This window comes from Sphaerodactylus townsendi, linkage group LG04 (genome assembly GCF_021028975.2).
Source record: "Sphaerodactylus townsendi isolate TG3544 linkage group LG04, MPM_Stown_v2.3, whole genome shotgun sequence".
In the NCBI taxonomy this organism is placed as follows: Eukaryota; Metazoa; Chordata; class Lepidosauria; order Squamata; family Sphaerodactylidae; genus Sphaerodactylus; species Sphaerodactylus townsendi.
This window is the reverse complement of record NC_059428.1, coordinates 124,132,142-124,157,027: the sequence shown is the minus strand read 5'-3', so window position 1 is coordinate 124,157,027 and position 24,886 is coordinate 124,132,142. Positions and strand designations below refer to the sequence as shown.

At 47.1% G+C, this 24,886-nt stretch overlaps 1 protein-coding gene across 5 annotated transcripts in view; it reads right to left on the bottom strand.

The window, feature by feature from the left end:
• Nucleotides 1–8,489, bottom strand: part of DACH1 (dachshund family transcription factor 1) — a 454,713-nt gene extending 446,224 nt beyond the window's left edge. For 2 of the 5 annotated variants that reach the window (XM_048492794.1, XM_048492795.1), the window contains exon 1: nucleotides 7,403–8,489. In XM_048492794.1, coding sequence (XP_048348751.1) covers nucleotides 7,403–8,013 — 611 coding nt within the window. In that variant the 5' untranslated portion in view covers nucleotides 8,014–8,489. The remainder of the gene's footprint in view (nucleotides 1–7,402) is intronic. The other 3 variants (XM_048492796.1, XM_048492798.1, XM_048492797.1) reach the window with 2 other exon arrangements.
• Between the last annotated feature and the right edge of the window lie 16,397 nt (nucleotides 8,490–24,886).

Genomic DNA, 24,886 nt, shown 5'->3' with positions numbered 1-24,886 from the left:
TTCTGAACACTCTACACAAGAAGATGCCATGAAAAAAATTGCTGCATTACTGCTGACAGTCTACTATAATCTATTTTTTCAGCTAAGAGTTATCAATAAATATACACTCAGTAAGTTATTTTTAATGTGATCGTAAGAACCTGATATGCTATCCAGGGTGAAGGATGTAAGTTCAGATTTACATGAAACGTTAAAGGAATAACATGCACATTAAAAATCGCACAACAGGCAAACAGGTTTATGCCAGGGGATATTTCCCTACAAACACATTTGTGTTCAAAATCATGTTAAACATAGGTATAGAAAGAACACATGCTATTTGTAAACACATACTGGCATGTTTAGTTTGTTATCATTAATACTGTATGTTCCTATCAAAATGATGATATAAATGATATGACTTAAAACTAATGAGATAAATGGGTCAGGAAGGAATTATTCTGTCCTCTCCAACAACGAATATGGCCATATATATCATCGCAAATTTGACAGATATAGGATGGGGGGGAAACGTCCATCAGAAAACCAAACACAAGGCAACATTTAAATGTTTGCTGTCCTTCGTAATTGTGTTCACTTTCTCAATTTGTATTCTGCATCAAAAATGACTTTTTAAAAGAAAACGTACAGCACTCAATGTAAGTGCTATAAAAATAAAGAACTGTGATTATAATAAATAGGTTGTTATCCTGCTCTTTAGAAAATGCTGTTGTAATCATTCTTATCCTTTAAGTTTAAATACTGCCTTTCTGTCCATAAATATAAAAACACAGACTGATACACACACACAGTTTTTGAGTTACATATCAATATGTGCGCTGCAAGATACAGTTACATAGAGAGGTTTTAATTTTAAAATAAAAGGCAAGTAAATTATATGGAAAAGTGCCCTGTAAAAGCAAATGCTATCCAATTTCTGTTTTTTGGGGGGGAGGGGGGATCTAAAACCTGATTTGTAACCTACAACAAAAACCAGAAAGTTCTCATTCTTTGAAAAATTCACAAATGCCACTAGCAATTCTTCACTTTTGCTTTTCTTGCCAATGTTCTCATTGAATAGCATCTTGTAAAATCAGGAAAAGGTTAGGGTGCCTGATCCTACAGACAAGAGATGCCAGGTGACAGAGTATAGTTGGAGGGTGAAGGTTGTTTTTGTGGCAGACCTCCAGCGCAAGGACAAGAAAACACACAAATTCTGAAATGATTCAGTAAAAACCTGGTGTTCAAAGAACTGACATGCTATAAGCTTCATGGCACACTGTGGTTTGTTTCAGTCATCACCGAAGAAATTTGACAGCAGTCTCAATGCTCACACTAATTAAATCAGAGTGTTCAGGTTTAGGAACTTAAACCGGAGACCTTAAGACTGTGGGTATCAGTGGAACTAAGGTTGCAGCTCAATACACAGTTAGCATGAGGTATAATTTCAACGGGACTCACTTCCTAGTGAGACTGAGCTGCAAGCTAGCTTAAGTCCAAACATTCTGGTGTATATGAGCTGAACATTCATCTGCCCATTTAATTTTTGCTAACTTCTAGTATTTTCCACAGGACTTCTGTTCAACTGGCCCTGTTTGTTCTTCAGCTGATCTTCTACCAGTTGCTCTACATCTTTGGGTCTCACTCAGCCAATACCATACCAACATTACCCGGATGCACAAACTGCATCCAGCATATGGATTTCAGACCACTGCCCACAGCTTCATAAACTAATTTTAAAAAATAAGATCATTACAGACGAGAAACCTAAATTAGTCTCATCTCTACCAGGCACTCTGCAGTGGCAAAAGGAACCCGAACTAGTACTACTGAACATGTTATTCAGACAACTGAGGCAATATACATTTATATAACTGTCAGAAACTGGGAGGGAATAAAACTCACTCTGGGAATTAAAAGTGCAAATGCTTATCTGATATTTTACCTGGGATGTACTGCCATTAACAACAGCTAGTGACAGGACTTTTATTTTTAATAGTTGTTAACTGCCTTTCCATCTTCTCGGCCTTTTGGCTAAGATCAAGTGTAGCAACTTCCTTTCCATCTTCAAGGTGGGTAATGAGCATGTCAGAAGCTAAACAATCTCACAAGAAGCTATCATAAAATTAAAATAGCATACAAACTAATGGGTATTTTTTAAAAAACAACAGCAACATCTCTTATTATTACTCGCATATATCCTTACATCATATGGAACGTCTGCACAGTAAGACTTTTCTTAAATAATGTACGTAAATCAGACACATGACCACTCCTCTTAAAAAGATGTCAAATTTTATACAGATAAGCTGTTGTTAGTGCTTAATAGCAATTGATGACTAATGAATCAAAACATTCAAGGGGAACCACATTAGATTATTATTCAAAACAAATTAATAGCTTTCTTGAAATGCCATTTGATATATTAGCCTTGACTGAATCGTTAGCTTCATCAACTCCCTCACAACCAGTGCCACACACAGGCATACGCACACAAAACTGTTGTTTTTCAGGGTCGCCAGCTCGCTGAGAAATATACATAACAAGATGTTTACTACTTCAAAACCAACATTCTTTCTTAGTCCTAAACGGTTATTTTTTGACCAGAATAGCATTTTAGAGAAAACAATTTGGTGATTAGAACGATAAAGGTCATTTTTTAAAGAGTGCATTTAGCTTGTAGGGTAGGTAGACAAGTACATTTCCATAATAATTAATTACAACCAGACTATTCATTAATGAAAACCGGAACAAATATCAAAAAACAGAAATAGTCATGAGGAATCCTTTTGACAAAAGCTTCTTAAAAACTTTTGTTTATACATGTTTTACTGAAGGATTTTTCCCCCCTACTAACTTCTTTGCTTGGTCCATAGAAAGTGAAGTTTATCAGATTCACATTTATCTAGAGTAATACTTTGGTAAATTGGATTACAGTATTTTAAAAAAAACTAGAACTACCTGAAAGTTATAAGCTACCTCTCTATGTTCCAAAAATCATGCTACAGGCTTATGTACAAGTGAAAATTTGGCCTGAAGAAAAAGATTCTTTCAAAAGATGACTCGTATAAAATAAACACCATAAAAAGATTATCTTTATATAATCATAATATCAAATCTGCAAGTCTTAAACAGTTCCCCAGTTACAATGATTTTTATGTTACTCTGTAGTACTTCAGTTTGTTCTACTGAACACTAAACCTTCATTACCCAAACTCAAAGTAAAAACAGGGAATGTTCACCAGTGTTTCTTGCCTTTCTCTAAAAATCATCTCTGTCAATTCAACTTGCTTTTGTGAGAACACAGCACCATAACTAATCATCAGAATATACAGTGAACAAAAGTCTTGTTGGGTAAATTCCCCATACGCGTCTGCATTTTAGTAACTCCCATTAAAACAAAATAATACTGAGGCAACTTCAAATTGTTAATTGGTAAGAGTTACGCAGTACTAGAGAGAGAAAAAGGTGCTGGAATAGCAATTGGGCCAAACTGATCTAAACTTTCATGCAAAGACATTGGAAAAAAGTTACACCAGAAAAATGAAGTTCCCCAGAGACACCTTCACTATCTTTTTTTAAATTTTTAACTAACCAAGGTATTATTTTCCTCCTTAAGGTCAGTCAAAATGCAGCTGAACTTGACCTTTCAGTTCTGAAGTGGCTTGTTAGTAAAATAGCAATGTCCTCTTTTTATCAGGTTCCTTGCCTTATCCTTTCTCAAACACACACACACACACCGGAGATTTTCACAGGATCACTTTGACAGGCTTCCTTCATGGGAAATGGGTGGGTAAAAGAGGTGGGGCACAGATGTAGGACACACCATGTGGGACACCATTCACATGTAAGTTTAGATACCACAGTTAACAAATTATAACAAGATGCACCCGACCAGACAATCTACTGCACTGTACCCTTCTTTTCTCCCAGTTTTTTTAATTGATTTCACTCATTAACTGATCTCTGGCCAGCCAAGCAAGACAGTTTCTGTTCCCACATTATCTTTTGACTCTCAGCTGGAGTTGGCAGAGATAACTACGAAGTCAGGATGTCTGAAATGGGCTCTTTAGCCACCATAACACGAAAAGTTAAAGCCAGAGGAACAAGTGGTACACGCAAGAAAACACAAATTCCCTGACAAAATTCCCTTGCAATATCTTCAAATTAGCAAAACATTTTTCGTTTTCACAGCACTGACTGCAGATAATGAGCTGCTGCCGCGTTGGTCCAAAGGAACAAGAGAAAGGAAACACAGAGACAAATGTCTGTTCATATGAGGTATGAAAAGCTTTGAGTCACAGCCAGTTTTAATCAGCAAAAGAAAAAGCAGATCTGTCCTCGTTTCCTCGCTGCTAAAAAAAATAGTTGGCCCTTACCATTTAATAAAAATGGATCTTTCACCTATTAAAGAGATAAGACCATATGCTTTATCAGAGCCAGTTTTACCTTCATGGCAAGCATCAGAAAACAGTCTTATATTCTAACATATCAACTTGCACTTTCTTTTTAATAAGAGAAGACGGGACCATAAAGCCAAGCTTCGACATACTACTGTTCACTTTAAATTTTTTTGGGAGCTGTTAAATGAAGATGGGGAAAGTAACTTGAGATTACTTCAACTGGTGGCCTAATTCGTGTTCTACATGTCACTAAATATTTTTTGTTGCTTTAAAGAATGGCTTAGAAATAGCCCTGGTTGAAATTGGCATGGTTTTAAAATAGCCCTGGTTGAAATTGACATGCAAACATTCAACATAAACAAATATGTTAATACAGACACTCTTAAACAGGGGCAAAATGTGACTTTTTTGAGATCACAGTTGTGTACTGAGTTTACTGACAAGCAAATTATTAAGACTTAGAGTGTCAACCTCTATACATCTGGGGGGGGGGGGGACCATCAAGCGCCCATCAGCTCTTGTTTCTGCAAAGAACTGCACATGTGACTTCAAGGAAGTCTCCTTGATTAGTGTCCTTACACATGTAAAGGGATGTCAATTTCACAACTCATCCCCAATTTCTAAGCAAGTGTACATATTGGAAACTGACCAGAGGTTCTTGGTTATGGTTCTAAGTACTATAGAAATGAGTCACAAATAGGTCTTAATTGTTATAGCAACCGGCTAATAGGTATGCTTATTTAGAAATTATGTAAACTAGAACATATATTTGATTTATGACCCCTTTTTTCTCTCGGAGACTTAAATCAATTATTTTAAAATGGTCTGAAAGAAAACTATCCCTTCGGTGCCTGAGCTGGCTTTTTGTCCATTTGTTCGGCTTCCACTTGACAGTTTTCTGTTTAATCAAACTCAGTCTGCAGGAATAAAAGGTTCCCTATCTGACCATTCAGGATATCTGATGCTTGGTTTGCAACAGAGAGTGAATCTGAACTGAAAGACTCCGCTCCAAGATGGTAATTAGCTATCTCTAAAAGGAGGAAGAAGTTTGCTCAAAGTTTCCCACACCAGACAACACCTAGTCACACAGACTGAAATCAAACATCCAGAATAACTCCTGTGGGAGTTAAAAACCACTGAAGTTTAGAACCATCCTCGAAGTATACACATATCAAAGGGGAGCAGAAAAACCAAGCTCCTAGTTTACAAGGCTGTAGATTACATCTCAGAGGTTGAAGAGAGTTTAGCAGCAAATGACTCACATGAAAACAGAATCCGAAGAACGTGTGTTTAGAAACATTCCCTTTGCATCCACGATGCCTGCCAGCAGGTGTTACCCAAAAGATACACTACTCTACAGTTCTAGCCAAACATCTATGAGATACCTGAACTTCTAAAAGATACTTGAATATTTGTGTGTGTCCACGTGCTAACATAACCTTACCTCCTCTTCCTTTGTCCTTTGCTCACCAAGCTAATTCTAGAGGAAGAGGCAAGTCAAGAAGGGAAGGATGAAGAATTGGGACTGATTTAGAAAAAAAAGTGAGTGAAAATTTCCCCTTAGACAAAGCATCATATGCAATTAGATGACTGATAAGGCCAGATTATAATGATACCATCAAACTCATTCTTTGACCCTAGTATTGTATAGCCTTTTTCTTGGTTTTAACTGATGCATCCAATTTTATATCAAAACAAACTGAACTGATAGCAAAAAGAAAAGCACAGTTACAGCTCCAAGTTTTGAAAGAGCACAAGGATTCCTAACTTCCTGCATCACTTGCTGGGCATCTTTTCTTGCCTAGCTCATCAAGACTTAAGCCCAGGGATGGCAAACCTTTGCCACACATGTCAAAGGTGACACGCCAGGACAGTTTGGGTGACACGCCAGCATTCACCAACACCCGACAACTATTCTCCCTGTTTGAGTTGGAAACATTTTTTGCAATTATTTATTCAACGTCTCTATAAAATACGTAGAGCCACACATGATTGGGCTGGATTTTTGTCAAAATAAATGAACTTGTAAAGAACTGTTTCTCTTTTGTTCGAGGGGTGTGTGACATGCCAGCCGAGTCAAGTTCAGCATTTCCCAGATTTATGACACGCCGAACCCAAAAGATTCACCAGCAACAATCTAAAAAATACTAGAATATCTGTGTGTGTCCCCTGCATGTTAACCCAATCTTATTCCTCTTCCTTTTTTAAAAAGCAGTCCTTTGCTCACCAAGCTAATTCTAGCGAGACTGTCCCCAAACTTTTTGCACTCATATACACCCTGGCAACCCACTTCCCTAAAACTCCCATGATAGCAAACCCATTATGGAATTTTTTCACATACCCACAAATGATCTCATGTGTACTCCTGGGGGTATGTGTACCCCAGATTGGGAGCCACTGTTCTAGAGGAAGAGGCAACAACAGGAGGGGAAGGAAGAACGCTCAGGACTGCTTTAAAAAAAGTCATAGTGTAAAGAAGGATGAGTGCTGTTAAGAGCGCCACTGTTTTGAAAGAGTACTAGGATTACCAACTTCCTGCATCTCTTGCTGGGCATCTTTTCCTCCCAAGCATATCAAGACGGAGCTGGAGAGGAAGGAGGAGAGCTCCTCTGCCCAAAAACAAAGTGCTTTTCCTCCTCTCCAAACCAACAGACTGGGGGAAAGGCCAGAGAGTTGCAGGTGGGGGGGGGGCGGTTTGCCCCAGCTTCCTTCAGCTTCACCCCCTTGAGCCTGTGCGCCTTGCAAGGTGCACGTCTGAGCAGAAGGAAGAAAGAGGGGGGGGGGTACTTTTGGAAGTGCAATGGGGAGAAAGGCAAAGGGAAATTGCAAAGGGGGGGGGTTGCTTTTGGAAGGCTGGTCCCAAAGTGCAACGGGAGAAAAGAAAACTCTTGCAAGCATCCCATGCAACTAGATGGTGAAGGCCAGATGATCCAGCTCTCCCCCAACCCGACCGTCGACCGTCGCCCCTCGCCTCCTCCTGCCCTGCCCTGCCCTGCCCTGGGTGCCGGCCGGCGCCTTACCTGGCGTTGGTGCAGTCGTTGTAGAGGGTCTCGAAGTCCTTCCGGCAGATGAGCTTGCAGCGGTTGACGCCGGGCTGGATGGCGCCGAGGCCGCGCAGGATGCGCACCTGCTCGACGTTGCAGACGACGGGCGTGATCTCGAGGCGCTTGAGCTTGGTGTAGACGGTGTGCAGGCCGCCCACCAGGTGCTTCAGGAAGAGGTCGAAGGCCTGCGGCAGGCAGATCAGCTCCTGGCCGTCCACCGTGAACGACGCCACCTGCGCGCCCCGCAGCTCCACCATCTTGCACTCGTTGTTCTGCGGCGTGTTCTCCACCGGCGACGGCGTCGAGTACACCGGCTTGGCCGCCGACGGCACCGGCACTACCAAGCCCTCGCCGACGCCGCCGGCAGCAGAAGAGGACGAAGCGGCGGCGGCAGCGGCCACTGCGGAGCAGGCGGCGGCGGCGGCGGCGGCAGTGGCGGAGGGCGCGGCGGCGGGCGGCGAGGCGGCGGCGACGGTGGCGCTGCTGGTGGCGGTGGTCACGGTGGCGGCCGCGGTGGAGACGGGCGGCGGAGGGGGCACCCCCAGCGGGGCCGGCGGGACGAGAGGAGCCGGGGCGGCCATGCTCATAGCCGCGGCCCCCCCTCCGGGCGAAGAAGGGGGGGGAGAGGCGGAGAAGGAGCCCCGAGGCCGACTTCGGCGGAGAAAAGTTGGCGCGCGCCGCGGAGGAGCCGCGCCGAGGCCAGCAGCGGAGTCGCCTTATTGAGGGGAGAAGAGGCGCGCGAGGCGGGACGGGGTGAGGGGGCCGGGGTGGGGGGGGGAGGAGGGGGCGGGACTCCAACGGTCAACTATGAGGAGGGAAAGTGAGGCACGGCAGGTCGGGGAGGGCTGCTGGCTGGGTGGCGGCGGTGGCGCCTCTCTAAGGCGAGGGGAAGCGGGCCGGCTCGGATGGGGCCATGGAGGAGCGAGGCGAGCGGGAGAGAAGCAGGGCTGCTCGGCGGCGGCGGCGGCGGCGCGTCTCTCTCCGCTGCTGCTGCTGCTGCGGGTGGCAGGCTCGCTCTGGCCGCGGCCCGAGTTGTTGTTGTGGCTCCCCGGCGCGGCGAGGCGGAGGGGGCGGAGCTCCGGCAACTTGAAAGCTTTGCGGGAGCCTCCGCCGGGCCAACCAGCGACCGCGCGCAGGGGAGAGGGGGGCGCGCGCGCGCTTGCCGAGGGGCTCCGGCGCCCCGTCCCGAGCGGGCGCTGTAGTTGCTCTCCCCACCACCACCACTCCGGCCTTGCGCTCGCGTCCCGCCCCCTAACATGGGGCTACGAGCCGCCGGTGCTTTCCGAACCGGGCGCCCACGTGTTTTCCCAGCGGGGGGGAGGGGGTTTGCAATCTCTCAACTTAATGCAGAACTGAGCGCTTTTTAGACTGGAGGAACCGGGTGCGTGGAGATGGGTAGGGGAGACCCCGGTCACGGCGCCTCCTTCCCGGTAGGGTGCCGTCCCGAGCGAGCACTCAATTTCCCCCTGATGCATTACTGATGCACATTTAAACGGGGGGGGAGGGGAGAGGTATGGGGGTTGCAATCTCTCTTGAACACACGTGGATCATCCAGATCTCGGGGTTTTTAAATGGATGGCGAGGAAAGGAAGCCGGTGCGTGTAGGAGGGAGGGCTCTCATGCTTTCCACGCCTCCTTCTCCTGATACCCCCCTCCCCAATTATTCTCCCTTTCCAAGAAAGAACCGTCCCGTTTCAGAAATGTAAGGGCAAAGAGGGTCGGAGCCGGATTACGATCGTGTTACAGAATAATCCGCCCTGGATTATGATTTTGTTTTTAATTCCCGGGCGATCTGGAGGGTGCGTTTAACTTTTCTGTGTGTGTGCGTGTTTAAAGAAAGCACGAGGAAAGCATTAGCGTTTCCTGGAATGGGGGAGGGGGGTATAAAATAATAAGCCTGCACATTGCAAAGAGCCCCAGGTTATCGCGCGCGTTTCGCTCAATGGAGAAAAAGAAGCATATGTCGCGGGAAGAGATCCTCGCTGCCAAATGAAATTTCAAAAACTGCCGGGCAAGGAGCAGATGTTCGCCTATGAGCTCCTTGCGAGTATTTCAATGCCCCCCCCCCTCCAACACTGAGGCTCTTTTTTTACTGATGCGCCCCCGGTTTCCACGCGCGTCTCTTTGGCATGCGTTAGCTGCTCGCTTCGCAGTTTCCTTTCCGGACGGCCCCCGCTTTCTAGCCAACCGCGAGCGCCGCAGCGAATCTGGGGGTGGGGGAGGACAGAAGGCGCTTCTGGACCCGGCTCAGCGCAACTGCTTAACCGGTACCGGGAGAGCGAACAGGTGGCTCCGCCAGACGCGCATCGAGGGCTGAAAGCGCGCAGCAGCCCGCGGGACTCTCTGCCAAGTAGCCGTGCGCAGCGGGTGCGCGCCTTCTGGCCCCCTTCAGCCGCGATCCAGCCCGAAGTGTGGCCCGTCTGGATCTGGACCGGGGAAAGCGCCTGCTGAGCGCTCTCTGGCCACAAATCCGGGGAAACGCCCAGGGGCTTTGTTTAGCACGCATCGTGCCCGAAGCGAACCAGATGCGTGCTTCGTTGGTCGTCTGAAATGCCAGGGGACACAGAAGTCCTCAACGGGGCGCGCCTGAGCTGTGCTCTTTCTTAGGGGAGGGCTTCTTTCTCCTTGAGGTTTGAGCGTCAAACCGATTCCATGTATCGCCTGTTGACACGGTAGCCTTTATTCATTCGGTTCCTTTGAAAGTTTGCGGGAAGGGGGGGGGGGAGAGAGAGACGGACGGGGGGCAAAACTGTGTAAGGAGGAGGCTGAACAGCCCCGCCACCCGGCGAAACTCGGCCCGTCGCTTTTTGACGTGTGAAGGCAGGACCCGTACGTGCCTTACGATCCTGGGCTGCAGGTGTGTTTGCTTGGTTGACGACGCCTTTCTCCCCACCTGCAAAGGTGGTGGGGGTTTTTTTTGCCATTTTCCAAGAGCGCCTTGCAACTTTCTTTTAAAAAATAAAATAAGCAAAAATTGTAACAGGGCAGTTTGGGTTAGAGTTTGTGTTTCTTGAAATCAGCCAGTGGCTGGAACTCCACGAAAATGCATCCCCTACAGGCACACACACACACTTTTTTGAGGCGTCAGTCTATCTTCATCTGAACTGAAATAAGGTTCTGGGATGAAATGTTAGTTTGTGGAAGAGTTGCTTCTTGCAGGCATATCTGTAGACAGGAGAAAGTTGCTGTGTTGACTGTGAGCTGGTTCGCACCTGCATGGACAATTCCCATCTTTATTGCTCAGGGAGCCTGCGTTGAAAGACCGGTCTTGCTCTCTGAGCCTTCAGTGAAAGCTTTGAAGACCATCAGAGTAATCCTAAAAATAGTTCCACCCCTCTAATCCCATTGAAGCCAATGTGCTTAGAAGGGTGTACCTGGGGTTAGGTTTTCACCATTTGGCTCTTGTTAAAGCAGCAACTTGTCCAGAGCTAGAACCCCATTTCCTCAGTGGCATCCCATGCAACTAGAGGAGGAGCCCTGTGTTAGAATATTGCGGTGGGGGCTGTAAGGTTCAGTTGCCAGACTCAGAAAGTGAGATGAACACCACAATCCTTCACAACTTCTTCCCTTACTGATTACAGAGTATATGGAGCCTTTAGTGGCTAAGAATGGTCTCTATTTAAGCCCTGGTTAATGCAATTAAACCTGTCTCTGATGCTTCTGTTCTGATCCTTCGTTTTCTTCCTGCACTCTACATTTGAAACAAGTAGACTATAATAGGGTGTGCCTGTGGTAAGGATTTCATTGGCTGGGGATAAGATTCCACTGGTTGCCTCTCTTAATACGCAATACAACTGTTACAAGTGGCCACCATGTTTTGTCTTGTACACTTTTGAGTTTTGCCTAGAAATGCCACAAATGCAGACCTCTTGATTTTTATCCCCATTTTACAAATTTCCAACCACCAATGTCTGCTGACACAGAATAAACTTGCCATCGTCAGATTTAGGAACAAGTGTTCCCAGGGCAGAGTAACTGACCCTTTGGGTGAACTGGACCCCCTTGTGTGTATTCAGACATGTACAATCTACCATTGTATTTACCATGGACTGACACCTTTCACCCTCTGGGAATATTCTCAACTTTACTGGGTGGATCATGTATATGTTTAACAATGCTCACATGTGCTGAGTTGGATGAGTGCTCTTCTAAGTCTCTGGTCTGTTCTCATGATGTGAAGCTGTTTGAATCCTTATTCACACGTGCAAGTCAGCAGTCAGTGCTACCTGTGTACCATCAGCAGCAATGGCATAGTGGTTAAGAGCAGGTGCATTCTAATCTAGAGGGACAAGGTTTGATTCCCTGCTCTGCCACTTGAGCTGTGGAGGTTTATCTGGGGAATTCAGATTAGCCTGTGCACTCCCACACACGCCAGCTGGGTGACCTGGAGCTAGTCACAGCTTTTCAGAGCTCTCTCAGCCCCACCCACCTCACAGGGTGTTTGTTGTGAGGGGGGAAGGGCAAGGAGATTGTAAGCCCCTTTGACTCTCCTACAGGAGAGAAAGGGGGGATATACATCCAAACTCCTCCTCTTCCTCCTCCTCCTCTTCTTCTTCTTCATGTCTAATGCCAGCATGTCTCTTCCCCCACACCCCATTTTCACATTAGATAACCACAACTTCTGCCTATAGTTTTCCATGATGAAAACAATAGCAGGGAGAATGTTTGGAGACCCCATTGGGGGAAGAAAGCAGAGAATATAAATAAACCATATCTGAACAGGGAATCAGCATCAAAGTTAGCTGCACTGAGGATCTGTAGGTCCAGAGAAGTGGGGGTGGAACCTACATGATCAAGAGGCCAAAAGAAAGATCTTATGACCTGGTTCCAGAACTTTGCATTTTAAAAAAATGACAGTGTTGTTGAAATGGCAATTAAAGAGTTATTCCTGGATAACTAGGATAGGAAGAGCAGCAATCCCTGAAATGTGGTTCCTTGGGATTGTTAAAATATTAAAATCCATAAGTGCTGCATAGCAACAGTTAAGCACTTCATGGAATTCAGTGCGCAGGGGGTATGAATACCATTGATTTCAAGAGCATTGTGGGGGCTGATCTAGAAGCTGCAAGAAGTGTTGAATAAGGGGAGTCTCTGGTACTCTCCGGATGATCTCCTAGTACTTCATACATATTCAGAGATTTCAGGACATGCTTAATTTTCCTGCTGAAATCACAGGCACTTCGAATTGTTTCAGGCTGCTGCTGCTGATGCCTCCCGTTCATTCAGATACAGTGTTTTTGTTTTGTTTGTTTGCAATCCAACTAGTCAGGTCTATATTATTTTGAATATGCTGGTGATGGGTAACTTGTTTAAAGACAGGGGACAGACCTGGTGGGCAGGAAGAGCTTAACACACTCAAAATCGATGAAAGGGGCCACCTGCTTTAAAAACATAAGATGTTAAAAATATAACTTTTAAAACACTTAAAAGAAAAGAAAAGAATGAATGTTCCGGCAAAGTTGGATTCGAGTGCAGGGCAAAAACAACGTGTGACTATAATTATAGATCCCGTTTATTTTTTTACTTATTTATTTGTTTGTTTTTTATTTACTTATATGTTTATGATTTGCAATGGACTGGGAACGCCTCTTGGGCTGCCTGAAAAACCGAAATGCTCGTCTTTTTTCCCCTGATCTGGGCTGCCCAAACATAGGCAAGTTTATTTGGTCTTCAGCGCAATTGAACAGTGGGATTCATCGCCAAATGTCGCCTGGGACAGGGCGAGGGCGGGAAGGCAGCGGCGTTCTTACTCCGAAGTAAACCTCGCCAACCTGAAACAAACATCTGAACCTCCTGCAGGCGCCGTCGAGGTCTCTGCCCGGCAGACTCCTGGCGCTTTAACATCGAGACACATTTCTCTCCTCCTAAATGTGTGTCTCGCAAAACAGCTCAAAACATCGTTTCGGGACGGTGGATCAGGAGCGAGAGGGTTAATTTGTACGTCGCAGAAAGACTTTGCGAAGCTTGGTGCTGGGGTGGGCTCCGTAGAGGGAATCGCTCCCTTTTCCTATCACATCCGACTTGGAGCCTCCTGGCATCCGGATCACACACACGAGGGCGTGTTTCTTGACCCGGAGCGGGCAGATCCCAACTCCAAAGTGTGCCAGGATCGCACGGTGACGACGCGTAATCCAGTTCAATAATTTCCCGGCGGTATCTCTTGTTAAAAACCCCTTGTGTGTAAAAATCACCCCGCCTGACCTACGCCTTTCCCGAGTCATCATCTGGTCATCCTGCCCCCTCCCCAAACCACCGCCTCCCTTCCCCGGTCCCAACCCTACGCCCGAGCATCGCGACCCGATATTTCCCAATTCCCCGGGCGCGCCTGCTATCCAGCAGGCGGCTCGGAGGTGCGGGAATCAATAAGGCTGTTTAAAATGCAAAGGCCCGCAAATCGTTCTGTTTGTCCTTTGATAGGAGCCGGGCCTGATTAAAAATGCGACCAAGGACCCTTAATTGCGGCGCTAATTAAGAAGTCTTTAATTTCTTCCCCGGAATAGCGTTTGAAGCCCAGTTGCTCTTCTGCTCCGGCACAGCTTGGGGATAGCAGACTCTCTCTTTCTCCCCCACCTCCACCCTCCCCGCCCGTCTCTTTCTCTGTTTTGTCCCCCACCCCCATCCCTTTGGAAGGAATCAAGAACGCCCCCGTTAAGGCAATGCCAGATGAATGAATGGTTTATATAATTTATGACTTTCCACTGGCTTTTCTCCCGGAGAAGGGGGGGTCCAGACTGGCTGAGCAGTGCGGACAGAAAGATGCGCACGGCCGCAAAGTCCTCGAAGAAGAAGAAGAAGAAGAAGAAGAAGAAGAAGAAGAAGAAGAAGAAGAAGAAGAAGAAGAAGAAGAAGAAGAAGAAGAAGAAGTAGTAGTTTTGATTTATATTCCCACTTTCTCTCCTGTAAGGAGACTCAAAAGGATTTATAATCTCCTTTCCCTTCCCCCCCACCCAACACGCTGTGAGGTGGGTGGGGCTGAGAGAGCTTCCAAGAGCGGTGACTAGCTCCAGGTCACCCAGCTGGCGTGTGTTGGAAGGCACAAGCTAATCTGGTTCCCCAGATAAGCCTCCACAGCTCAACTGGCAGAGCTGGGAATCAAACCCGGTTCTCCAGATTAAAGTTCACCTGCTGTTAACCACTACACGACTGCTCCTGCCCCCGTCCCCGCCCCTGTCCTTTGCTGGCAAATAAATCTTGGAAGGCACCAAGCCTGCATACAGGTGCTTCTTTGGGAAGTGATGGGAGGGGTGGAGGGGGAGGCAAACAGGTGGGATTTGAGCTGCAGGGGGTCCCGGTGGCGAACTCCCCAGCGGGTTTTCGCGGCGAGTTCGCTCTCGCTCTCTTTCCTCTTCTCCGGTTTTCTCTGGCTGGTCTTTTCCAAGGAAGACAAGGCGCCTTTTATTCTCCTCCGCCCGGTCCCTCTTGCCTCTTGGCCGATCTTTGTCCGGTGGTGTCTCAGTATGTGTTTGGGGAGGGGGGCGCCGACCCCTACCCACCCCGCCGGCTCGGGGATCAATAGCGCTTTGGCAGGGGAGGGGAGATCTCTTCTGAAGTTTAAAAGCAGGTGGAGGGAATGGAGGGGGGGGGGGCAGACAGACCACAAAACAGGGCACGAGGAGTGTGATTTGGGTCGTTGGGCGGGGGGAGTCAAAAGAGTGGGTGAGTCGTCCCAGATTGTCTGCAAAAACCCGGTTCAGGTTGGATACACCCCTTCTTCTGGGACTTCTTGCAAAATACGATATTTAAACGGGAAACGTTGTCTAGGTTTGGGGAGGGAGGCAACCTGGGTTAGCCACTGGCAAAAAATTGCAGCCGGGAAAATTAAACACACACACACACACACACACACACACACACACACACACACACACACACACGCTGCACCTCCTGTGCCATTCATTTCCTCGCCTCTCGGGCACGGATCTGCATCTGCGCGTACCAAATAAAGAGCGCGACGGCCTCATGCTACCAGACGGGGGGCTCGAACTCGCAGCCTGGTGGATGGTGGGGACGGGATGAATCTCGCCTTGTTGTACAAATAAACTGCAGGCTTTCTTCTCTAGCCACTGACAGGGCAGCCAGATAACACGCTTCATACAACAACACACAAAGGGCTCGTTGCCATTCGAGGCACGGCGCCTCCTCTAATGAGGTTTATTCTAATTGAGAGCCAAAACGGTTCGGTTTTCGCTAAGGCGGACAGCACGGGAAAGGCAAGGAAGACTCCCTAACGACTTTGGGGCTCCCGGAAGTGTATTTCAGGAAGGGCGAAGGAGGTCAAAGGCGATTCCAAGTCCAGGTGTCCTGCAAATGGGTGGGAACCTCCCAGTCTCTGCCCCGAGGATCATGACTGCAGATCCAAGACACTGAAGCCACACAGACAGATAGGAGGCAAAGGCAACACCCCCCAGATGCCCGCCCTCTTGGAGCCAGTCCTCCCCTCCCTAGACCCAAGGCTCCTCCAAGGACAATCTGGAGTCAAAACAGATTTGAGCCCAAGCCTCTCAGCAATGCCGGAGTTCCAGACAGGCTACTGGGCTGATTCCACATGTGCTTTGAAATGGCAGCAATGGGATGCTTTGGAGGGGGGTGGGCGGGGAGGGGTGGGGGACACACCCCTTTTTTAAAAAAGCTTACACACACTTAGGGCATTTCTAAGTTTGCAAACCGAGTATAGAAGTCTGTTCTTTTCTGTGGTAGACATTTATACCCACTTTCCTCCCATCTGGAGACTCCAAGGAGCTTACAAAATAAACTGGCTCTTTCTCTACGTGTTTTGTATATAGGGTCTGTATGTAGATACTTAATACATATTTTAATGTATTTTAACAGGTTCAGTTAATAGGTAAACATTACCTTTTTTAAAAAAAATACTGTAATCAATCATGCTAATAAAGGCTTCTGTCTGTCATCATCATAAACTGGCTCTGTCAGACAGAGCCGAAAGTAAGCAGGAAAGTTTGCTCTCATCCAGGTCTTTTTCGGCTGCAATCCTTTGGAATTCCCTGTGTTTGCTTCAGAGTAAACATGTGCAGGGTTGGCTTACAGGCTGGCCCTACATGGCAGTGAATGATGGCCACCTGGCGTCCACACGTAGGATAGGAGGGTTCATTTGAGAAGAGTTACCAGCGAGGTGGACTTTCTTACCAGGGATGGTCTGTATCACCCTCCCCAGGCTGCAAGAATAATTTGACCAGGCCTCCTCAATGGCCAACCTGGAGCCAAAATATTGTCAGTATGAAAGCTTTGGTTTGATTCCTTAGATTATTTTGCTTTAAACAAGGTGTGGGCTCCAACTGGAAAACTCCGATGCAGAAACTTTGAAAGGGGTTTGTCCTGTTCCCCGTAACAGTGCCACATATGAAGCTGTCTTAGACTGAACCAGACTGTATGCCCACCCTATCTGCCTAGACAGCGCAGACTTTCGGTCAGTACAAGGTGCAAGGACCCCAGGACAATACAGTCAGTATTGTCCACTCAGACAATTTGGCAGCTGCTCTCCAGTAAACCTGCTCCCTGCCCCCTGATCTTTTTAACTGGAGATGTTGGGTCTTGAACCTGGGGCTTCCTGAGAGATGTAGCTCCAAGGGGGTGGAGGTGCATGATGCACCGGGTGCGCGCCCCTGTCGGGGTGTGGCGAGGGCATTCCAGGGGCATGGAAAGGGCATTCCAGGGTGGGGGCATACCAAGGCAGGACGGGGTGGAGGATGCACTGGTGCACCAGGCACTTTCCCCCCTTGCTACACCCCTGGGCCTCCTGAATGCCAAGCAGATGCATTATCACTGAGCCGTACCCTCTCCCCCTGGGGAGCAGCAGTGGCATAGTGGCTAAGAGCAGGTGCATTCTAATCTGGAGAACTGTGTTTGATTCCCCGCTCTGCCACTTGAGCTGTGGAGGCTTATCTGGTGAACTAGATTAGCTTGTGCACTTCAACACATGCCAGCTGGGTTACCTTGGGCTAGTCGCAGTTCTTCTGAGCTCTCTTAGCCCCACCCATGTCACAAGGTGTTTGTTGGGAGGGGGGAAGGGAAAGGAGATTGTCAGCCAGTCCCTTTGAGTTTCCTTACAGGAGAAAAAGTGGGGTATAAACTCTTCTTCTCTGCTTCTTCTCCATCAGTGAACGCTAGGCATGATGGTCAAAAGGAGCCTCCAGGATCAAAGTTGACCTCTGAATTGCATAAGCAAACTTTGTAAACATTTTGTGGCATGAGCAGGAATTTGTCAAAGAAGAAGAAGAAGAAGAGTTTGGATTTATATCCCCCCTTTCTCTCCTGTAGGAGACTCAAAGGGGCTTACAATCTCCTTGCCCTTCCCCTCTCAAAACAAACACCCTGTGAGGTAGGTGAGGCTGAGAGAGCTCCACAGAGCTGTGACTAGCCCAAGGTCACCCAGCTGGCATGTGTGGGAGTGTACAGGCTAATCTGAATTCCCCAGATAAGCCTCCACAACTCAGGCGGCAGAGCGGAGAATCAAACCTGGTTCCTCCAAATTAGATACACGAGCTCTTAACCTCCTACGCCACTGCTGCTCCTCATACACCTTGATTGTGAGGCCTTAGGATTCAGCCTGCCATGCCAGTAGGTAAATCCAGCACTGCACATACACCTGTTCTTCTGAAACTGGGACCAGGTCCTATATCAGTGGTGGCGAACCTATGGCACACGTGCCAGAGGTGGCACTCAGAACCCTCTCTGTGGGCACGCACGCACAGAGTTCGTCATGTGGGGGGAGCAGAAAATTGCCACCCCACACATCTAGGCTGGCCTTGCTTCTGAGTAAACCCTCCTAGGGTCATGATTCACCCGTTCGAAGCATTGCACAGTTGCTTCACCAAGCTTACTCCCAAGTAACACGCATTTTTTCTAAACTAAAACCTCAGTGTTCAGGTTAAATTGCCATGTTGGCACTTTGCGATAAATAAGTGGGTTTTGGGTTGCAAGTTGGGCACACAGTCTCAAAAAGGTTCGCCATCACTGTCCTATATCCTGTTTCTCCGCTGACCTGAGGTCCTTGCACCGAAAGTCTAGGCAGATAGGATGGAACGCTTCAAAGTGGTTGTTTGTTCCTTGTTTCTTAATTGGGAGAGGGGATGAACTCTTGTCCGGCCAACCTGTGCAGTGCCCCCCCCCCGTTTGAAATTAGCTAGCATCCCCCAGAATTAATTTTCCCGTTCTCTTCATGCTCTTTTACGCCCCCCTCCCAACCACCTGGTTGCTCCATCTGACGTGGAATGGCCTTTAGAAGACCCCCAAATCTGGGGATTTCTGTTCTGCTGACTCTCCCCCGCACCCCTCGCTGAATGTCTTCAGGAAATGCAATCCCACTTCCCACATAGATCTGCATACTGGAACAATCCCCTTCCCCCTTGCAAAACTGACACAGGCAACGACACACAAGCCAAGCAGGCGGCACAGACAGGAATAACAGTTCAGCTGATTTTTAAAGTTTTGTATTTAACTTTTAATGCCAATAAGTGGTGGTGGTGATGAGACTTCCAACAGGCACAGCGCACCTGAAGCGAAGGCATGCCCATCTGAACTCAACCCCCGGGAGGAAAAGCCTCCTTTCTAGCCAAGCCAGCCAGACCTGACCCCACGGCAAACGTGAGCTCTGCTGGTCGGCACCCTACCCTCACAAGCAACTCCACCCGTTTCTCCTTCCGCCCCTCAGCATTGCAAACCTGTTCAGTAAATTGGAGTCTGCCATGGCACCCCAGTGGTCCTAAACCTCCAGGTCCAAATGAGCTAAGTTAAATGGGACAATAAAGAGAGAGAAAGAGAGACCCTGAGTGTCAAACACGAGGCCCTGCAGCGGCATTCAGCCCCTTGGGAAAGCTTATCAAGACAGTGAGCCAGCTGAGGCAACCCCCTACTTGCCAGGCATCTGATCTGGGCTGGTGAGCCCACTGGGGGCTCATCAGCTGAGACACACCCACCCAAATCTGGGCTAGTGTGCCTGCTGTACGTCATATCCCGCCCTCGTAACAAATGTGTTGGACACCCCTGCCCTAATGGAAGCCCAGACACCTTCTCCCCTCATTGTCATGGGGTGCCCAATTGTTTCCATGAAGCAGAGAGAGAAAGAGAGAGAGATGAGGCTGCTGATCAATAATTTATACCGAGAATCCCAACTGCAAGCGTAATAACTATAATGTTTGCCAAGCAATTTCTGGCTCGCCAGGCTTCAACAGTAAACTCAAACCAGTCACACACTGCGAGCCCCCTCCCCTCCAAATGAGAATACAAACAAATTACTTAACATCCTATTTTGTTCCTCATTTAGCATGCCTCGCCTGGGACTCGAGAGCCACCGACAAAAATAAAATTAATTATGATGTAACTCAGAGTGGGGGTGGGGAGAGGCTGGCCAAAGTTGCGGGGAAAGGATGTCTGAGGCCACCCCCCACCCCCCAGCCATGAGGAAGCAGCTATGGGGTTGAGGTCAGAGAGAAGCAGACCGATCTTTGGGTCATGTTGATTCTTTGCAGCCATTTGGACGTGAGTGACACGGCTTAACTTCAAAGGGAGTTTGGGTTTTTTTTTACAAAAAGGAGCCACAACTGAAACACAATACCCCATTGGGATGATAAGAATCAGTTTCACCAAACAATAGCTTCGCAGTTGAAAGAAGAGTGTGGTATTGGCGGGTGTGTGTATGTGTTGGACTATGTGTGCGCAGACCGGACACATGGCAGTTTGTGTTAGCGCTCTATCCTCTACTGGTGTGGTTTCCCATTGATGGCAAAAAGCAGCTTACTTCCTAGTATGCCTTTGTGGTACAGGGTTGTAATCCTGTGCCCTCTTGCTAGGAGATTCAGCCTATTGAGCTCAACAGGACTTACTTCTGTGTAAATGTGCCTAGGATGTTATCCTGTGTGTGGCAAAGCTTCCCTGACCACTTCTGCCCAAGACACAGCCGAGCTGCAACATCTTTACTTGGAATTAAGCTCATTTAAAACCTATTGAGAGTTCAGGTCCGAGAAAGCAAAATTCACTCATTCCTACTTGAGTGCATGTGAGTGACATCAAGTCATAGCTGACGTCTGGTGACTTCTGGTGAGGGTTTTCAAGGCAAAAGGAGTTCAGAGGTGGTTTGCCATTGCCTTGTCTCTTCCCGGTTCTCCCGGTTTTCCAGATTAGAGTCCGCCGCTCTTAATCTCTACTCCACACTGGCTCCCATTTGTAGGGGAAGGAATTTCCATAGATTTCACTTAGCACCCTAGTAACTATAGGGTGAAGATGTGTTTCCGCACTCCTACATTCCTGCTGGGTGACCTTGAGCTAGTCACAGTTCTTCAGAACTCTCTCAGTCCCAGCTACCTCACAAGGGAGGTTGTGGGTGAGAGGAAGGGAAAGGAGCTTGTAAGCCACCTTGAGTCTCCTTACAGGAGAGAAAGGTGGGGTATAAATCCAAACAACAACAACAACAACAACAACAACAACTACTACTACTACTACTACTACTACTACTACTACTACTACTACTACTACTACTACTACTTCCTCTTCCTCTTCCTCTTCCTCTTCCTCTTCCTCTTCTTCTTCTTCTTCTTCTTCTTCTTCTTCTTCTTCTTCTTCTTCTTCTTCTTCTTCTTCTTCTTCTTCTTCTTCTTCTTCTTCTTCTCTAATCTGGCAAACCGGGTTCATTTCCTCACTCCTACACAAGAAGCCTACTGGGTGACCTTGGGCTGGTCACAGTTCTCCAAGAGCTCTCTAAGTCCCACCTACCTCACAAGTTGTCTATTGTGGGGAGAGGAAGGGAAGGAGTTTGCAAACCACTTTGAGTCTCCTTATGGTTTAGGAAATCAAAATATAAATCACTCCCTCCTCCTCCTCCTCCTCCTCCTCTTCTTCTTCTCTTTCAACTATGGATGCAAGAATAATGTACGTATTGGAGAATGACTCCCTGTGATCAGAACTGTAGCTTCAAATAGCACATTCATGTTACAGTGATTGGGAAAGTGTGTGATGCTAACAAGTGGCATTTGCTACATGCAAATATTGTTCAAGCCCAATTGAAGATTTTCTGGCACTCTGTGGACTCATATGAGCCCAAAACCTAAGTGTGAAAACACCAGCAATACCAGCTTATGAAAAACGAAAGATTTGGGGAAACGACTCAGTTTGTAGCCCAGTACCCAAGTCCCAGCACTTAAAACTGTCAAGATCAATGGGATTTGTCTGCATGCCATCTGACTCTTTATCAAAACTTAGCTTCTACATATCAGGGAATGGATCCCCCCCCCCCCCCTCATCTGGGATCGCTGAAAAAACAAACCTTGTCAGAATAAACTCTGCAAAGCAAACTCAAAGCCATTCAGTGACAATGGGTTTGAGAACTCAAAAGTGTTCACGGGTTGGCCTCACCATGAAGCCACTTATTGTTTTGTCTTGCCCTTTTAAAAACTCATATCCTGAGCATTAAAGGGGGCAAACTCCCCTTCCATGGAATGCAGGGACACAGTTATCCTGAGCCTCAAGTTGTAAAACGGTATATTTTTCTTTGAACAGTTGCACTTGGCAGGGAACCAGTAATTTGTATGAGGAGTGTTTGATTGCTTGCTTATCCAGTGACCCATGGTAAGTCAGCTTATTCCAGAAATGGTAGAAAACAAAAGGCAGCTAAACAGTGGATATGGATACCAAGACTGTGATTTGAAGGACGTCTACTTGGCAGCGAGCAAACCTGAAATCAGTGTTACTTTTTCACAAGTAAATGTGTGAGGATCAAAAACTAGACGGAGGCAGCTGAAGGGGGAGTACAGCGTATGTGACCACCATGAACTTTCCACGGTGTCTCTTAAGGGGAATAAAGGAGGCACATCAACCCAGATGATGTACTTCAAAGTCCTATCCATCTGAATGGGTGAAAGTTGGAATCAGTAGAACTTAAAAGAGCTACACTTTTCCTGGATTGCTAAAATTGAGTCCAGTAACACCATAGTCACTAACAAGACTTTTGGGGGATACGCTTTCGAGAGTTTAGGCTCCCTTCATCAGCAACAACTCCAAAAGCTTATTCCCCCAGATTCTTGTTGCTCTCTAAGATGCTATTAGACAGTGTGTTGTACTGGTTACGAGCAGTGGACTCTAATATGGAGACCTGTGTTTGATTCACTACACTTACACATGAAGCCTGCTGCTGGGTGACCTCAATTCTAATCAAAAGAACCCCTCTTATGCTGGATGCTGTCAAATTTTCAGAAAGTCAGATGTCGTTTTAGAGAGGGATCACTGTTTGTGGTGGATCGGCTAAGAGCAATGGGCTCTAATCTGGAGAACTGGGTTTGTTTCCCCACTCCTACACATGAAGCTCGCTGGGTGGCCTTGGGGCAGTCACGGTTCTCTCAGAACTCTCTTGACCCCACCACCTTCACAAGGTAGGGAGAGGAAGGGAAGGTGATTGCAAGCTGCTTTGAGACTCCTTAAGGGGAGGGGAAAGCAGGGTATAAAAGCCAAGTCTTTTTCAAATCTAACCATTCTACCACTGATCGACATGGCTACCTTCTGAACCTATTTTCCTGGACTGCGCTAAGTGTTTCTCAAAAAGGACAGTCCCAGCTCCTAATTCAGAATTCCCTGAATTATACAGATTAAGATTTTGACCTTGGCCTTGATCTGGGAGAACTTACTCCTGTGACAACATGAATTGGGCCACATGCTTATTACTTGGGGAGGGATGTAAATCAAGTCTATCGGGACAGTGCAGTGATTTGATTTCAATTTCGACTGCAGCATGTGTGATATCTTTAAAGCAGGAGTGTGGCTTTCAGCAGTTTGAAATAAATATTTGTTTACACTACCGTGATTGACACAGGAATCCGGCAGTATCTTAAAGATGAACACAATTATTCCTGTGAGAGTTTCCTGTTTTGCTCTTCTGTTCAGACTGTCACAGCTTCCCATCTGGAATTACTGTTACAGAAATAGACTGGACATCCAGCCCAACCTTGAAGTAAGTACTATTATGGGTTTGCCAAGTGTACATTAAAAATAAAATAGCTTTTATCTACATAATGCTTAAATCTTTAAAGAAGAAATAATAATGGCAACTATTCGACTAAAACTGGCTCACTCATGGAACAATCTTAAATGGGTCCGCTCTGATCCATTCAAGGGGGATGATTCCCAGGAAAGCTTTTCTAGGTTTTCACTGCAGTAGGTGCAGCTATGGAAGCTGAAAACAACTGGGATCCTTACACTGGTGTAAAATGAAGTCAGTGTGATTTTAAGGTGGTGTATTGGTGATGCCGGTCAAGGTGGCTATTGGATAGTTCCAGCAAGTCAGTTCCAACAAGCAGTCCTACTAGTAAGAGGGAAAGACCCCTTTTCAACCACAGAGACTGAAAATCCTAGAGAGTAAGAGAGCTCCAACTCCCCTTTGCAGGGCCAGAACAGGGAAGCAAGCGAAAATTTGAGAAGCAGCCAATAATTCTTGTAAATAAAGCCTCTCATGAAAATATTGTTCTGTTCTTTTAACTCAAGCATCAGTATCCCCAGCAAGTTTTGTTTCTTTGATGCAAGCCTACGGAGCGAGGATCTTAACTGTTTAAAATATTATTTAATTTCTCTTTTGCAAGTCCTGTACATTGGCCGGGGTGAAACTAATTGGAATCTTCTGAACATTTGCTTCCAGTACACAAATCTCTGCTCTCTTGATGACTTTGAGATACTTCATTGGGGTTTGAGGAAGGGGGTTAATGAAAATTGCCGGCCTGTGGCCTGTCCCGGGGTTCTTGCTCATTTCCTCCATCCTATAAGGACTCTTTTCTCCCCAACAGGGCTAGCCTCAGAGTGGACAGGGCCAATGGAGCTGCATTCCTTTAGTGCTTGTCTGTCCTGGACGTTCGCCTATCTTCCCTCTGGCGTAGGCTTTCCATCTATCTGCCTCCCTGGCTGGCCCTTCTCTCCCCACTTTTATTCCCCACCGTGACTCCACCCCCTTCTCCCTCCCAATGCCTACCCCTCCTTAATTTTGCAGACTGGTCTCCTCCTTCCCTGGATCCTGCCCTTACCGAGGATGTGGTTGGGCTCTCCCTCCGCTTCCAAGGTTACGCTGAAATTTTGGTGCCGATATGTCAAAAAACGCGCCCCCTGCAGGCCAAAACGTGAAAAAACACAAAAAACTGCACCTGAAATTAAAAGAACAGAACAATATTTTCATGAGAGGCCAGTCCGAATCTGCAAGGTTCTGAATTCAGCCAATCTGAACCCATTCATCCGAATCTGGGCCGAATCCGAATTGGAATGAATCTGGCTGGTATCGACCAACCCTATCAAGGACCCCTGCTGAATGGGAACTCTTTCCCAGCCCCTCCTGGCTCAACCACCTTCTTGTTTTTGGGTGGACTATCTGAAGCTAGCTTGACAGCAGCCTGTGACTTTGGGAGGACTGTGGGCTGGCTGTACTGAGGGCAGGGTGGTGCCCCAGGCTGCTGCTGAAGGCCTGGGAGCAGCAGTGGG